The 15,883-nt window shown below is 41.1% G+C and overlaps 1 protein-coding gene across 1 annotated transcript in view; it reads left to right on the forward strand.

Annotated features, from left to right (window-relative positions):
* The window catches only part of ODAD2 (outer dynein arm docking complex subunit 2), a 145,880-nt gene that overhangs the window by 118,861 nt on the left and 11,136 nt on the right, over positions 1–15,883 (forward strand). Inside the window, exons 18-19 of the mRNA XM_040434342.1 lie at positions 7,106–7,294; positions 10,242–10,463. Of these exons, the coding sequence (XP_040290276.1) occupies positions 7,106–7,294; positions 10,242–10,463 (411 nt within the window). The remainder of the gene's footprint in view (positions 1–7,105; positions 7,295–10,241; positions 10,464–15,883) is intronic.

Here is a 15,883-nt window from a genome sequence, read left to right on the forward strand (position 1 = left end):
CCAAAATCCTCATTGAATCCACTAACAAATCACGTCCAATATATGTGAGGAGGGTTTATATAAGCCTGTTCACATGCACTGGAAGAAATCAAAATAATTATTTAAGAAAATGATTAGGGTAGATTAGAAGCTGTAAGGTTAACCCTAATGGATTGAGCTAATCCTTGTTCGAATCTGTGGTACATCCAACTGCACATCCACAGCAAAAAAGTGTCGGATTTGCAGCAGATCCCCTAGACAGTACATGTCAAATTTGCCACCGACAAATCCAATCCAATCGTCTGTACTCAGATAGATGTTTTCTAAAGACAAAAGGAACCTGCTCCGTAAGCTTGTAAGCCTGGAGCTGTATTGTCTATTGTGTGCTGACACATTAGTGTATCGTCAGATGAGCCTGCCATTTTCAGCTTTATCAGCCAACAATCTACTGTGTATGGGGAGCTCCCGAGAAAAGGATTGAGCAGGTTGAATTTTTTTGCCCAATCCTTTTGTTTTTCTTGGAGATAAGCCACCGCCAGAGATACCTGGTACCGACTTTCTCCTCGTGCTTCACTGAAAACAAATATGGGTTTGGCTGAACCGCCAAGTCAGGAGAGATTGCAGCTGACAGCTAGTGAAGTTGTATAGGCACCTTAAGTTGCACAACTTTTTGTACCCCCTTTGTTTTCTAGATTGTTTTCCTGTGTATACTATGAGATCCAAATGTCACTATAAAAAAACTGGGCACTGGGGCACCGAAAGGAGTTAGTTATTTTAGTTCCTCGTTCTTTCTTATACGATATGAAGTCATGTACAGCACAAGCCTGCATCAAGCAGGATATCCCAAAAACCTAAAATTATTACAAGTTTGATCTTTACATCCAACTTTTTAGGGGTTTAACTAGTGTAGAAAGAACTACTGTATCTGTCCCGCACAAGGATATGCTTCAAGTAGACCATCAGCTTTTCCATAATAAGTTATTGCAAATAAACTTTGGTTGAAAAAGTTTATAAAACTTTGGTAGTGAAAAAGTTGCCTCCCACCAGGAACAGCTGGTAGGCTCTCAACATTTATGACATACTTATAGAGTATGGTTGAGACTTTGATTTTGGTCAGCGACATAGTCATTCATTTTCTTAAGAAACAATTCTGCATGGGAAAAGTTTGTAACGTACAAGGGAATCTGAGAAATCTAAAATTGTCACACCACCAACAAAAAGAATAAAATGAAAATGTACCTTGAAGTGAACGAGGTAATAAACAGAGAAACTGGAGACGCCTGACCAAGACCAACATTGTGTATGAACACCTTCAAGCCTTTGTGAAAAAGTGTGTGACAATACCATATAAAGTTATAATATCTCACGAGTCCTCCTGGGAATGTGAAATCATGCCATGCAGATCCTATTTTCATGCCTTTGATGAAAGACATAAAGAGGATGAGCACGTTATGTATTGAGCAGGATAAAGGAATTGGTATATCTAAATCCCCCTCCCAAAATTTACGAGCAAAGAAATCTAAGACCTCTTCAGATCAACATGTCTCGCAGAGTCTCTCAAGTTATTCCAAGGGATAAATTCCAGAGTTATTACATTATACCTGATTCTACATCTTAAAATATGAAACAATAAATTTAAGAAGGAACATTGTGGGTAACGGGTAATTGCTCCTCAGATTGCAATGAAGTTGTAGAAAAGTTGAACTTCCACTGTCCCAGCAGTTAGTTTCAGACTGGGGTACAGTAATCCCAATGTTGATCTATACATGACATGGTAATGCCCATGTCTACTTTTAATTAAGTTTGAAGCTTGCCATACATGTTAGATGTTTGTCAGCCGAACCCACCGATTTTGGTGAGATTTTCTGACCATCCACAACGTATATAGACGGTTTCCCAATTCTTCCCTCATGGGATAGGCATAAGGCCATCCTTCATATAAGATAGGGCCTGGGGCTATTCATAGTATTCAGTATATTGGGCAGACTAGATGGGCCAAATGGTTCTTATCTGCCGACACATTCTGTTTCTATGTTTCAGATGTCAGGGGAGAGAAGAGGCAGCTTGTTGGTTTTCAACACAGCCAATCCATTTCTTCTCAGGGAGATAAGCCACCCGCCAGAAGTCGACTCTTCCACCATTCACAACACATGCATGTTTGGCTGAGTGTGCATGTGTATTTAGAGATAGCTGCTTCTGCTTTGTCCACTTTCATTATCAATGGGGACAAAACTGAACAAACCGGAATGGAGTGCATTAGAATACATTCCGTTCTGGTTTGTTGCGTTCTGTGACCAGACACAAAATCGCTGCAAGCAGCAGTTTTGTGTCCGGCATGGGAAACTGAACAACCCAGATCCGGCACAAAAAAACATATAAGTCAATGGTGCCGTATCTAGTTTTTGCAGACACAAAAAAAAACTGAATCCGGCGCCCATTGACTTACAATGGTTTTAGTGCTGGATACGGTTTCTTCATTTTTAGTATAATACAACTGGATCCGCTCACAACGGATGCAGCCAATTGTATTATTCGACCGGATGCGTTTTCCCCTGCTCGATCTCAAACCGGACAGCATAAATGCATATGTAAAAGTAGCCTTACATGCATCTGCTGGGAGTGCGAGTCATCATCAGCTCTGCGCAGGTGTCGCTGTTGCGCCTTTTGTGCTGGGTGGCAGGCGGGGTGCCACGGATATAACATTATAGAGCTTATTATCCTTGCAGTGTTCCCTCCAGTACTGGGTGCATCCTTGGCATATGAGTTAATTTTCTTGCCATATAGTGTCATCTTTAGTTCTGGCTAGAGTAAAAAGATAGATAAAGATGTGTGCAAGGAGGGTATTTTGCTATTTAAAAATGCCAAAGCAGTCCCCGATTAGAGTATCCAGCCCCTGGACAACCTGTGATCAACTTAATTTCTTGTGAATTTTCTAACAAAAGGGTTTGTCCAAAGTAGACATCCCCTTTAATAACAGTGTAATGGTGCCGGCAGATGTGATGTTTATCAATAAGTAAATGATTTTTTGAGAATTTGGTGCAAAATAAACATAAAATGTTGAGCAGGTAAATAAAATAACAATGCTCAATAAAGATACCAGCAGAATAATTACTAATGATGTCACATAAACGAAGACAACATTTTGGATTCTTGATACAGATGTAGAGTAGTAGAGTTAACACACATACTTAACTAGACGCGTTAACTAAACTAGTTTTGTTAAGCCTCATTCACGCGTCCGTGTCCGTGCTCAAATCCGTGAGCAGGTGGTCAGTGATGCATCCATGAAGCTGACCGTGAAGGATCCGTGTTGGGTCCGTGTGTCCGTTTTCTTTGCTGTCTGTTTTGCATCCGTGGTTTTCACGGACCCGTAGACTATAATGGATGTGATGGATCCGTGAACACATACAAAATAGAGCACGCATCGGTGATAAAGACACTGACCCACGGACCGTGCCAAAAAACTAATGTCTGAATACACGCATAAAATTGAATGGGGACGCGTGCTGTCCGTGAAACACTGTCACACTGAAACACATAAAGCTGAGACTTTCAATGGCTTTTCAGTGGCTGTTGTTTTGGGATATCACGAGGAGTTAAGAAATTTGAGTTCAGAGTTTGAGTATTAACTCTGCTACATCCGTACAATGAAATTATGGCTGTTGTATTAGAACATGCGTATCTTGGATCATCAGGAAAGATATTTTTATGGTATCTTTTGTTCAGTCTGGTTTTGGACATGAAATGATTTTGGCATAGGTGATTGAATTCTGCATGTCTGTACTTTTATAAGATGTGCTTTTTGACATTTTATGAGCAATTCACAGTTTATAGAGTATAGAGAAAAACTGATCCCTGAAAATGTAACCAGAGCATTCAAAATATGTAAAGTGTAAAGAAAATGTTATTATTCTACAGTGGTCAGGAATCTGATTATCTTTTTTTTATGACTCTTTCCCGTTATTTATAACAAAGGCAATTCTCTCAACTAGAAGCCATTACAGATCAGTCACTGGTCTCTGACCACTTCTGCAGGGAGAGATGGAGCTGGATGCTGTAAGGGCAAAAACTTGAATTCCAGGCTCACATAAAATCCATCAATATTTTATTCCATCTTTATAAAATGATACTTAGCGGTCTATTTTTGCAGACCCATTTTGAGCTCTACGTGAGCTCTTTGCTGCATATCGTGCTATACAAAAATATTCACTATATATAAAAACATTAGTAGGCTGCACCCGTATCATAGGGGTCCTCCCCATACATGTGTTCAAAATCAGCACGATATGAGCCTCGTGGCTTCCTTAAACAGCTGATCGGGGGGGGGGGGGGGGGGGATGGTAGTTAGACCCCTGCTGATCTCCTGTTGATTACCTATCTTTAGGATAGGCTAGTGATGGCTGACCTCCAGCACTCCAGCTCTGGTGAAACTACGACTCCCAGTATGCTCCATTCATTTCTATGGAGTTATGAGAACATGAAATATATTGTTATGGATCTTTTTGTTTTTGGTTATTTTATTTATCAAACACAGAATCAGTAAATTGGATTTCCGGGTGAGATGAAAACGCAGCTGAGAAGGACTAACAAAATACCGTACAATCCCCAAGGCACGCTGTACCTAGAAGACCCCACTGGGCACATTATCAATTACACAAAGTTGCATTTTCCGAATATGCCAATTGTTGAAAATAAAAACCAACGACCAGGAGCCTCAATTCCCTCCGAATGATGAAGGCTCTGGAACATAACAACCAAAAGAACATGATTCAGGTTGAAATGCTCCTCAGAACCAGACCCAAAAAATGTAATTTTAGATGGTGGTGATAACGGTTTAAATAAAACAATGTTTAAGAATCCCACATGAGAAGTTTAGTGGAAAAATATGCTGATAATAACCCAATTAGGAGAGGTTCCTAAGTAGATTTCTGTACCAAGTCTGTGGCAAAATTAGCCATTACAAACAAAATCTAATTTGGAAAATGTAAACGGCCTAATTTGTTTAAGACATTTGAAGAGCTGCCTTAGATTATTGCCATTCAGAAATAAAACGAGCCGGTTCCTAGTAATAAATGAGCGTTCCCAACCAGAATACTGTAATGGCCTTTGTTATGTCTAAATGGAATGTGAAGCGAGACATTTCTTTCTGCACAATTCTAAATATGCTTTGATATTACCACATTATTAGCCGGAGGAATATCATTATGCTGTGTGTGTATACAGTTTTTATGTTCCCAGACGCACATGGTTTATGCAAACATCAATGCTGTTTGGAACTGATTTTGTTGATTTCCAGAAGGAAGAAAAGCCCACAGTACATACAGTAATCCAGAACGTGGAAGGACTACTGTGTTGAAACTGGGGCTTAAAGGGCTCGTCTGAGATTAGAGAAAGGTTATTCTATTTTTTCTTAGAAACAGCACCACTCTTGTCCTGGGGCTGCGTCTGGTATTGCAGCTGATACCCAATCAAGTGAATGTACCACAATAAAAGACAGCCCGTGGGCAAGGACGAGACTGTTTCTGGAAAATGTGCGAACCCTTGCCATGACCTCATTTCAACTATCTAAAAGTAATGACTCAGAGCATCCTTGATAAGTGCATGATATATTCTAATAATGGTGCCTTCTGGCCTTATTGGCCAAAAGGCATCTTGCTGTTATAATCATAGCATATGTGTACCAGATGGCGTCATGGTCGTGACCACCTGGTGGTGCTCAGCTGATCAGGAGGTGCCATTATTAACCTATGCCACATGGACTTTAACTGTTCCCTGGACATAAGTTTGAGACAACACAAACATTAGTACCTGATGAGGTGTCTTACAGTGTGCATTGTAGAGGTCTTCTTTTGTCCAGAAAGACCATCACATCCATCCAAGGGCTGTGTCTGGTATTGAAGCTAACTGGACATACCCTAAGATTCTGGAGCAAAACTGTACCTGACCATCAGTGATATCAAATGCTGGTAGATATATGTATAATGACATCACAATCTGAAGGTCAATGTACTGTACAATATAAAAACAGTGTTAGATCTGTCAAACACAACTACATCATTATAGGGTTGTTCCCATCTGAGACAATTATGGCTTGTACATAAATGTCAAATAGGTGTGCAGGTCCCACCTTCTGGGATCCGCTCCTGTATCCAGACTGGGGTCCTGAAGTGAAGGGAGAGCAAGATGCGCATGCGTGGCCACCCTCCATTCACTGCTATGGGTAAATGGACGGCTGGCTGTGCTCGCCTGGTTTGATCTCCATTCACTGCTTATGGGACTTCCAACAATAGCTGAGCACACTGACACTTATAGCATGGGATGGGACAACCCCAATAAAAAGATATATGGGTAAGTGACTTGTATAACACTTTTGCACAACATAAATATCAATTATTGAGGTGTGACAACCCCATTAAAGGGGATATCCCAAGAAAAATATTCTACAGTTTTCTAACCAGCACCTGGATCTGAATACTTTTGTAATTGCATGTAATTAAAAATTTGGTATACCCACTGAGTTATTCAATAGAATGTATCTGTCTAGCGCCACCTGCTGTTTGCTCTTTATCTTATTTCTTTGTCCGGCTCACTGACGTGGACGCACATGCTCAGTTCCAATCTTTGACTGCCTCCAGAGCTCTGATAGGGAGAGCATGGACACGCCCCCTGAGCTGCAGCAGAACAGACACTTCCCTTGAGCTGCCGGCTTGATATAAATCTAGCAGAGCAATGATTGTGAAGATCTCTGGATCCATGTGAGGTACAGGGCTGGTTCTAGCTTTGTTAGAAAGAGATCGTCATGTCCTATATGATGTTTTTTTTTTCTTACAATAATCATGAGATAACCCCTTGAAGCAATGTACATGATATGTGACTATACCTTTGCATTGCCCACTCATAGCATTGCCATTTTCTTTTAATCTACAAACCCAGTAGGATTCAATCCCCTATTTTATTTTTGTTCTGGGACTGAGATGTAGACACTTGTCCTATAGAAGTCAGTAATCACTATTGAAGTACCTTCACTGAAGACATTTGGTCCCGAGCCATAAGAGTCTCCTATTATAGAGCCCGATATATTGCTTGACTACATGATAAACATACTCAGTGACTTCTCTTATTTTAGGACGCTGGTGAAATGGTTCGTTCATTTGTTGGTGGTTTGGAACTTATCGTGAACTTGTTGAAATCCGAACACATAGAAGTCCTGGCGAGCGTCTGCGCGGCCATTACTAACATAGCCAAAGACGAGGAGAATTTGGCAGTCATAACAGATCATGGAGTGGTTCCCTTGCTATCAGCGCTGGCAAACACGGTATGTACATGAACGCGACCCATGTTACATGATAGTTCTCATGAAAAAACATAAAAATTCCTGCAAGTCTGTATCAATATAAATAGTCCGAACATTAAATGGCATTTGATTTCAGACATGTTTTAGTGTCCAAGAGAATAAGTGTTGGGTCATTATGTCAGAAAGGAAGGGCGGATGATGACAACCTATACTGAAACGGCCAGTCATCTAGAATAGCTGTAATAAATAGCTGCTGTGTTTGAGCCACACTTGCCACGTGTACTAAAATCAGAATGAGAATCCTGGGAATCACTTGTCCTCAGCACTAATAAAAGTAAATGTTCAATTCCTGGCCATTTAGGCCTCAGAAGATAGGATATCCCTCCAATAAACTGCTGATAAACCAAAAATGTCCCCTGGATTCCCTCTCCAAACCACTAAATCATTTCGATGAATACAGTACAGTGTTACGGCTGTGTACCTCATGGCCAGAGGCATACAAATAAGACATTACATAACAGCTATAATGGCAAGTGTAGCCATGATTTCTGATCTGTCGTACGGAAATATTGTAAGCGGATAGTTAAAAAAAATATAGCCATTGCCTGATGCCTATATGGCGTCTCTCATTAATCTTGTCAGTTAACAGGGTTCACCCTTAAAGTGTAACGGTCATTTCAGTTTATTTTCTAATATTGTATAGGGACAAGGATGTTCAGGGCCCCCATTAGACTTCCAGACCGCCATATCAGACCCCCATTAGACCTCCAGGCCCCCATTAGACTTACAGACCCCCATATCAGACCTCAGACCCCCATTAGACCTCAGATCCCCCATATCAGACCTCAGATCAGACTGTAAAATTAATAAATTAACTTACCTCTCTTGCTCCGCTGCTCCTCACCCTGTCCGGTAGTCTCCCTGGCTCTCATCTCTTCTCAGGGCCCACGCTGCACGGTCACCTGACTGCCTGCAGCGTCAGGTCACAGTGCGCTCTGTACTGTATATCCTGACGCTGCAGGCAGCCAGGACACAGCAGCGCGAGACCTGAGAAGAACAACCAGGAGAAGGGGTAAGTACAGCGCTCACAGCTCTTCACTCCCCCACCTCCTGCATACTAGTGAGCACTTCTATTATGGTAGTATTCCCTTTATAAGCTACATTGCATCTTATAAAGGGAGACTACAGCGCCACTGGCAAGGGGGGCATCCGCCACATGCTGTGCCGATGCCACCCCTTCAAAGCCAGCACAAGATGTTCTCATCACGCCTCATGGCAAAAGCGGGCCTGAGGATGTTAAACCTCTTTGTAATCTACTTTATTAGGGAAAGATGCTTCTTTGTACTAGAAACCAGGGTGTAAAATGTCTTCTTAACAAAGCTCTAACTAAGTGTTGCTAAGCAGAGTCTGTCTTCAGTCTTCAGTATTCTGCTGAGCACTGAAGATACCTTTGTGTAACAAGTCAGACAAGCAGGGTGATAGGCAGTGGTAGTTAGGGCACATATACATAGTCAGGGACTGGGGTAGTGACAAGAGGCGGGGTATGCTACACACAGACGTCTTCAGCGCTCAGTAGAACTAAAGACTGAAGACAGTCTCTCTTTAGCAATACTCATTTACAGCTTTGCTAAGACAACTGTATACACCTTTTTTCTTGTAGAAAGAAACACTTTCCCTATTACAGTATATTACAAGAATGTTTAACCTCTCTGTTCCTGCACTATATTGAAGATGAACTGAAACGACAGTTACACTTTAAAGGGGTTTTCATATAGTCGATTAGGGTATCCTGAGTTAATAGCAGGGCTCCTCATGTCTTTGCCAGAATAGAGGGCAGTTCAAACAGTGGCTCTTGCTCTGGAGGACCTGTCCTGCATTACACAGACAACCCATTGATTTAAATGGACATTGTGTAATGCTTAGTTTTTCCTGTTTCGGTGCTGTGGGAATGGAAATCTATCTAATCTGTAATTGCTGGCAAAATAACTTTTACTAAATAATGTCTTGAAATGAGTGACCTGTTAGGTATTAACGAGGTTCCCTCATAAAGACAGCTCCTGTCCATATACCCTATTATATTTATCTGTTCTGTTATGTACCCGGACTAGTAAAGGTTTGGAATTGTGAAATTAGACCATACATTTCTGGGAATTCCAGATTATTGTATGCCCTTTATATAAGTGTTGCATTTCCTAAAAAAAAATTATAAAACACTGTCACAATGTATTGTATTCTTCAACAATAACAATAATGCATATTAGATATTAGTGTATTATTATATTTTCACACATTAATACATATTATATTACTTAATATATTTTCTTATGGTTATTGGAAATTTGCTATAGAAAATGTTTTTCTTCACAATTTCCATTCAAATATTAACCGTTTCATTGTTCCCAGTCGTTTCTTATTTGCTCCACCATTGTTGTTTTTGGCACGTTAATAAGGCATAAATGAATTCCTAAAAGGTCCTGAGTTTATATCATATTTTAGTAGGTTGTTATATAATATGAAAAGTTAATATGTGAGTCTATAATTGAAAAAGGATCTGCTAGTAAGACTTGCGGCCTCAAGCTCCTAACCCTGTGTCTCGCTCCTATCACTCCCATGACACCTGGCTGCTAAAAAAAATCTTAGCAAGTCCACGTCTCCCTCCCTGCGCACAAAAAACAGCATGCTGAAGACGGCAATAAAACCTGAGATAAAATTTCACTCATAAGATTTTGATGGCACCTAAGGCTTGACAACCCCTTGCTTCTTGTTCGTGGAAAGCCAATAACACGAATACTTTCTTTACCACAGCGTGAAAATCTCTCCATATTTTTTAAGCATTATCCTACCCGCCAAGGGATCTTTAAAGAAAATGATGACTTTTTCAAAGGAAAATTTTAAAAAATGTCTTGTATAGTTTCAAGCCTTGCTCCGAAAAAAAAAAAAAGTACATGATCTTCTTTGTTTTCTCTAGACGGATGATAAACTAAGGCGCCACTTGGCCGATGCAATATCAAGTTGCTGCAGGTGGGGGAACAATAGAGTGGCATTTGGAGAAGCTAACGCCGTGGCTCCTCTGGTACGGTACCTGAAATCAAGTGACCCCGCAGTTCACCGTGCTACAGCTCAAGCTCTGTATCAGCTCTCCGAGGACGCTAACAACTGCATAATGATGCATGAGCACGGAGTTGTTAAAGTAAGTCCTGTTGAACCTATTCTAACATAGACTCAATACTCAAGTTATTAAAAGGGTTCTTTTCATATTGATGGTCTATCCTCAAGATAGGTGAGGGTCTGACTCCTGGCACCCACATTCATCAGCTGTTTCAGGAAGCCACAACACTTACTGGAGCTCTGGGGTGCACTGCGACCTCCTCATAGCTCACCAAGCACAGTTACGTACATTGTGTAGCAGTTGTGCTTGGTATTGCAGCTCATCCCCATTCACTTGAATGAAAATGAGCTGCACCTAGGCCAGGTGATCGATGAACATGACATTACATGGCCTATGAAGATATCTAAGCGCTCACGGAGTTCCACGGCCTTTTCATACAGCTGGTCAGCGCAAATAGACACTCTTGAAAAAGACCCTAGTGAGGGTCAATACATGGTGGGGGTCATTTATTAATATCAATAACCCAATAATTTATTAATTATTAATAACCCATATATCTGGTGGTGGATATGCCGAAGAAATGAAGAGGCGTAGGCCTCTACATAACCTCGCCGCATCCAGCGCCTGTCTAAATGTAAGCCAGCTTCTCATTCAATCATTGCATCTGTCTGTCTGTTCTGTCCAATCCATCCTAGTTTTGGTTTTGGACTCCATTATAGGCCAATAAGATCTATAAGAGTATTTGGGGATCTGTCTTAACTATCATGGCTTTGTTACAAACGGAAGCAGTCAATATAGTATGAATGGAGCCTAAGGAAAAGCTGTAGAAAATAGGTCAACTCAACCAACCGTGACTTCTAGGCATTATATTTAAATGGGTTTTCTGATGAAGTTATGGTATAACACTGGGATTTAATATTTACTGGGATCAGGGGCCACAGCACAAGTAAAACATGGCAGACTTTTTCCCTCCGCTGAACGACTCCTGATCCAGTGCTATATCAGTATTGTAGAACAACCCCATCCACAGCAATAGAGCGGTTTACTGCACAGTTTCTTGGTGGGAGCAGTACTAAGCTAAGAAAGTGCTTAAGGAGCCTTGACCGCCTTGTACTTGCAATCATGGGCTTCCCAATGGTCAAAACTCCCTGTTCATGAAGTTATTGTATATTCCAGCAAACACCATAACTTCATATTGTCCATATCGTACTTTAAAAGGAATCTATCTGATCTTGTGTGCCCTATTAGGTACAGTACTACATGATTAGATCACAAATCTCCATATTTACCCTCATTCTCCTGCTCTGCACCAGTAAACCAGCCCTGGAATGTATTGAGAGGACTCATCCTAAAGTCCTCTCCATTTTGTGTGTGCTCAGAAGTCCTCTGTAAACAAGGCCAGTTTGTGGGGGTCAGTATGGACATATAAATTAGTGTTAGCGCTGTTCACTTTGTGTACTTGATGGGACTTGAGGGATCTGACGGATTCCATTTAATTCTAACTTTTTTAACATCATATTTCACATTGGTGTAGTATCGAGTGCATTTAAGTAGTTCCCACTCAGTCGGAACAAATATAGTGACATTTGAGGAGGACGGTCTTTTGGCACCACTGGTCCCAGTACACAATGGAGCTGTTGGCTCAGGACAAAATGGTTTGCGTCCAGCAGAATAGGGCCCTATACGAGTCTTGTTTTGTCTCTTTGTATATACTGCTTAGTGCAAATGGTAGCTAATAATCGTGCTTACGTCAGGTCTTTAGTGTCTGAAGTGTGATGTTCCCCTTAAAAGAGTGCTCATTATTACTGTCATGGATCTTGCTTATGATTCTCTAATAAATGAACCTCTATCAACAAATCCCACATTCTTCTCATCAAAGACCCCCTTCATCCATCGACTTCAGCGCTTCCTTATTTTGCGGTCAGGCACGTATTATTTTCCTGCCCCTTTTCACGTTAATATTTGTTTTTATTGAAAGTAAATTCTCATGGTAAAGGGGAACTTAATTACGTAACATAAAAGCTCTATTCAGGAGTAAGGGCGCTGATGTAGAATAGACCATTTACCAGATGCTGAAGAAGCAGCAGGAAACTCATCCACCTAAACCAAGAATTAGAAAGCATTTTTGTCTTGTCTTCCAGAAGCGGACTAATTACACCCAATTATTAAGTAGCTGCCATTTATTTGTGTTATTATTGCTAGAACTGATGACGTCCATGCAGCACAGTGGCGGAGACGGCGTCAATTAGGGTGACGCCTGTCACTTGATATTAATTAGTTAGTCTTTACCGTGCCAAAAACAAGCTCACTGGTTAATCCATCATCCCCAGAATAACACGTTTGCTGCAGCGGAGTCTACTACTGCATCAATCATATCACTCCCGGTTTACAAAGACAGGCGAACACGTCGAACTCCATCACTTTTTGTAGACTTTATTTATTTTAGGAAAGGGGCGGCTGGATGGTAAAAACCCTTAAAACATAAGTTCAACTGTGTTTAAAGGGACGTCAGGTGTTAAGATTCTCTGCAGTCCGATGCTTCTAGGCTCGTTGTCAGAATCCTGTTTAGATCGAGGGTTCCCTTCATTATATAAAGTCACCACGTGGGCAATGGGTTTTCAAGTCTTTGCTTTCTTCTTTTAAAGTCTGGGAAGTTTGGAAACCTTGTAACTAAAGTTAATTTTTGAGAAAAATAAAAGAAAAAACTAGAGTAAAGGTGTCACGCTACTTGGACCTTTTGGACCATACAACAAGTGCTGCATTATAGTCTGTCTGATCCCATCTAGGGGGAAAAATTTGGCAAAGCAGACTTATCTCTACCTAAATGCATTAGGGGGAACTGTATCACAATAGTAATATCTGAAGTCAGTTTTTGCATTGGCGCACTCTTCACCAAATGTATCAAATGTCGCATGTTGTATCAAATGTCGCGGGTTTAACCGCAAAATTTTGGAGCCGACAGCTGCACAGAAATTTTTTCAATATCCCACTGGCAGCTCCGACTTTTCTGGTAGATAGTTCTGAGGATCACGGAGTGGCAGCTTAAAGGGGTTGTGTCACTTCAGCAAATATGTAGCATTTATTTTGTAGAGAAAGTTAATACAAGCCACTTACTAATGTATTGTGATTGTCCATATTGCCTCCTTTGCTGGCTGGATTCATTTTTCCATCACATTATACACTGCTCGTTTCCATGGGTTAGCACCAGCCTATGTGAGCTCCCATGATCCCGGCCACCAGAGAGGCTGGAACTTTTTCCTATAATGTGCAAGCACGACCACCACTGATGGATTGCAAGGTGGTCGTAGCCATGGAAAGGAGCAGTGTATAATGCGATGGAAAAATGAATCCAGCCTGCAAAGGAAGCAATATGGACAGTCACAATACATTAGTAAGTGCCTTATAGTAACTTTCTCTACATGATAAGTGCCACTTGCTGAAGTGACACAACCCCCTGCACTGAGAATGGACATGTCCCTCTTCTGTGCGGCTGTCGCTCCGCAATCCTCGGGGCTGCCAACCATTGAAATAAATAGGAAGCAGAAACCATATGGCAATCAGTGAGATTTCAGTGCAGGTGTCCATGCGAAAGTATCCACTGCAAAAGACACCATGTGAACACACCCTAACACTTCTGTCTAGAAATATTACTCCACATTTTCCTACTCCACCCTGCTACTGAAGTGAGTTTGTGACTTTTTAATGATTTTTTTAAAAAAAGTCTGAGTGATAAATCTGTGTGAAACTCATTAACCATGCCCGTTTTTCCAGCCATTTTTTTCAAAAGTGGAGTGAGTGGTGTAAATAGGCAAAAATTCGCAAAAAAATTTGCGCAAGTGATGTAAAAAAAAAAAGTCACAAAGCTCCTACTATGAAGCCTGCTTTCTGATAAATTCTCCCCATTGAATTTAGTATTGTTCGGATACCCTACCGAGCGGCTGGCATCAGACCTTCTCTTGTCAAACATCACCAAGCAAAACAGGAGCTCACGCCTCAGTTTGTGGTCTAGAATTGACTGCCCCTTTGCCAATCTGGATTACGCCGCTAGCTATTTTATACATTTTACATCTTTTTGAAATATAAAAATTTGCAATGAGGTAAAATAGAAAAATGGATCAACTAACCAACCTAAATGTAGGCAGCTCCATGTAAATGGAAAAGATTGCTACTGACTACGCCTGCCAGCTCCTGAGCGAGCCAGAAAAGAGGAATCTGGCACCGTTCTCGGTGAGCAACTTCATCTTTCATCTGTATTTCTCTTCTGTATTTATCTTGCTTCAAGAAAATTCTGAGAATGTCTTTTCCTTCCGACTTGGCTCTTGCCATAAACCACAGAAATACTCGGAGCAACATCTTGCAATTGTTCGGCTTTGTGTACTGTACATGTCCCGGACTCTGCTGAATAACAAATGTATATTTAATGTGACAGCTATAAAATAAAAGATAAAGCGCCACTTAAGGCTTGTTCTTCTATACATAAAATCACGGTAAACCTCCGATTTTACATACTATTTTATTATTTTTTTTGCTTGGTTTGAATTGACATCCTCTGGGTGACCTCACTCTCAGGCTCGGAGCCAGCTGATTTTTAGTTTTTCTAATGTTAATAAAAACATTATCATAGCCTTTAGCATTGCAGTATCTCAAGATCTGGCTAAACACAGGAGCCAGGAGTGGATTTTGACAAGGAGACTCTAATTCTGCCTTTATTGAAAATATTCCTTTTTATATGTATATGACATGTAAATGGCTGCACACGAGCACTATATACAGATTGCCTTTGTATTTCAGGCAGGTTTCCTTGGTTAGAGGTCAGATACTTGTAATGCTGCCTGCTCTTATCTGTGAAATAGAAAGCATGTGGAGCTTGGAGATGGATTCTAGTGTAACCCTCATCCTCAGCGGTTCTTCCACCCTCTTTCCTCTCGCACATGTTGTTCTTGTCTCCAGTATCATGAAAAGTTTGTGAATGGTACGGTTAATTCCGCTTCTGTTCCTACTGCTGTCATTGGGAGAGAGTATTTCCTAACAGGAGTGCATATAAGGAAAATCAGTCCCATCTTTTGATTTAAAGGGGTTGTGCACATATTTTTTTTTTTTTTTTGGGGGGGGGTTTGCAAACCCCCCTTCTAGAGCAGGCCTTCAAGGAGAAGTATACTTAACTGCTTCCCGATGCTGGCTTAAGCTCTTTCTACTTCTCCACTCGGGACCCTGGATGTAAACTTCCATCTTGACGCAGCGGCCGACAACCGATAATGTCACCACTGCAGCCAGAGATTGGCTGCAGCAGCATCAAACCGGAAGTTTATATCCAGGGACCTGAGTGAGCAGAACAGTGAAAGCGGAGAATCAGCATCGCCAAGCAGATTAGTATGCTTCCTTTGACAGGTTTGCCCAGGAACAACCTCCCCCCCCCCCTCAAATATGAACAACCTCTTTAAGCTAAGAGGATATTTATCCTAAAAATGAAGTTGTCAGGTGATTTCTACATCCCAGTCTGA

Source organism: Bufo bufo, chromosome 5 (genome assembly GCF_905171765.1).
Source record: "Bufo bufo chromosome 5, aBufBuf1.1, whole genome shotgun sequence".
Taxonomy (NCBI): Eukaryota; Metazoa; Chordata; class Amphibia; order Anura; family Bufonidae; genus Bufo; species Bufo bufo.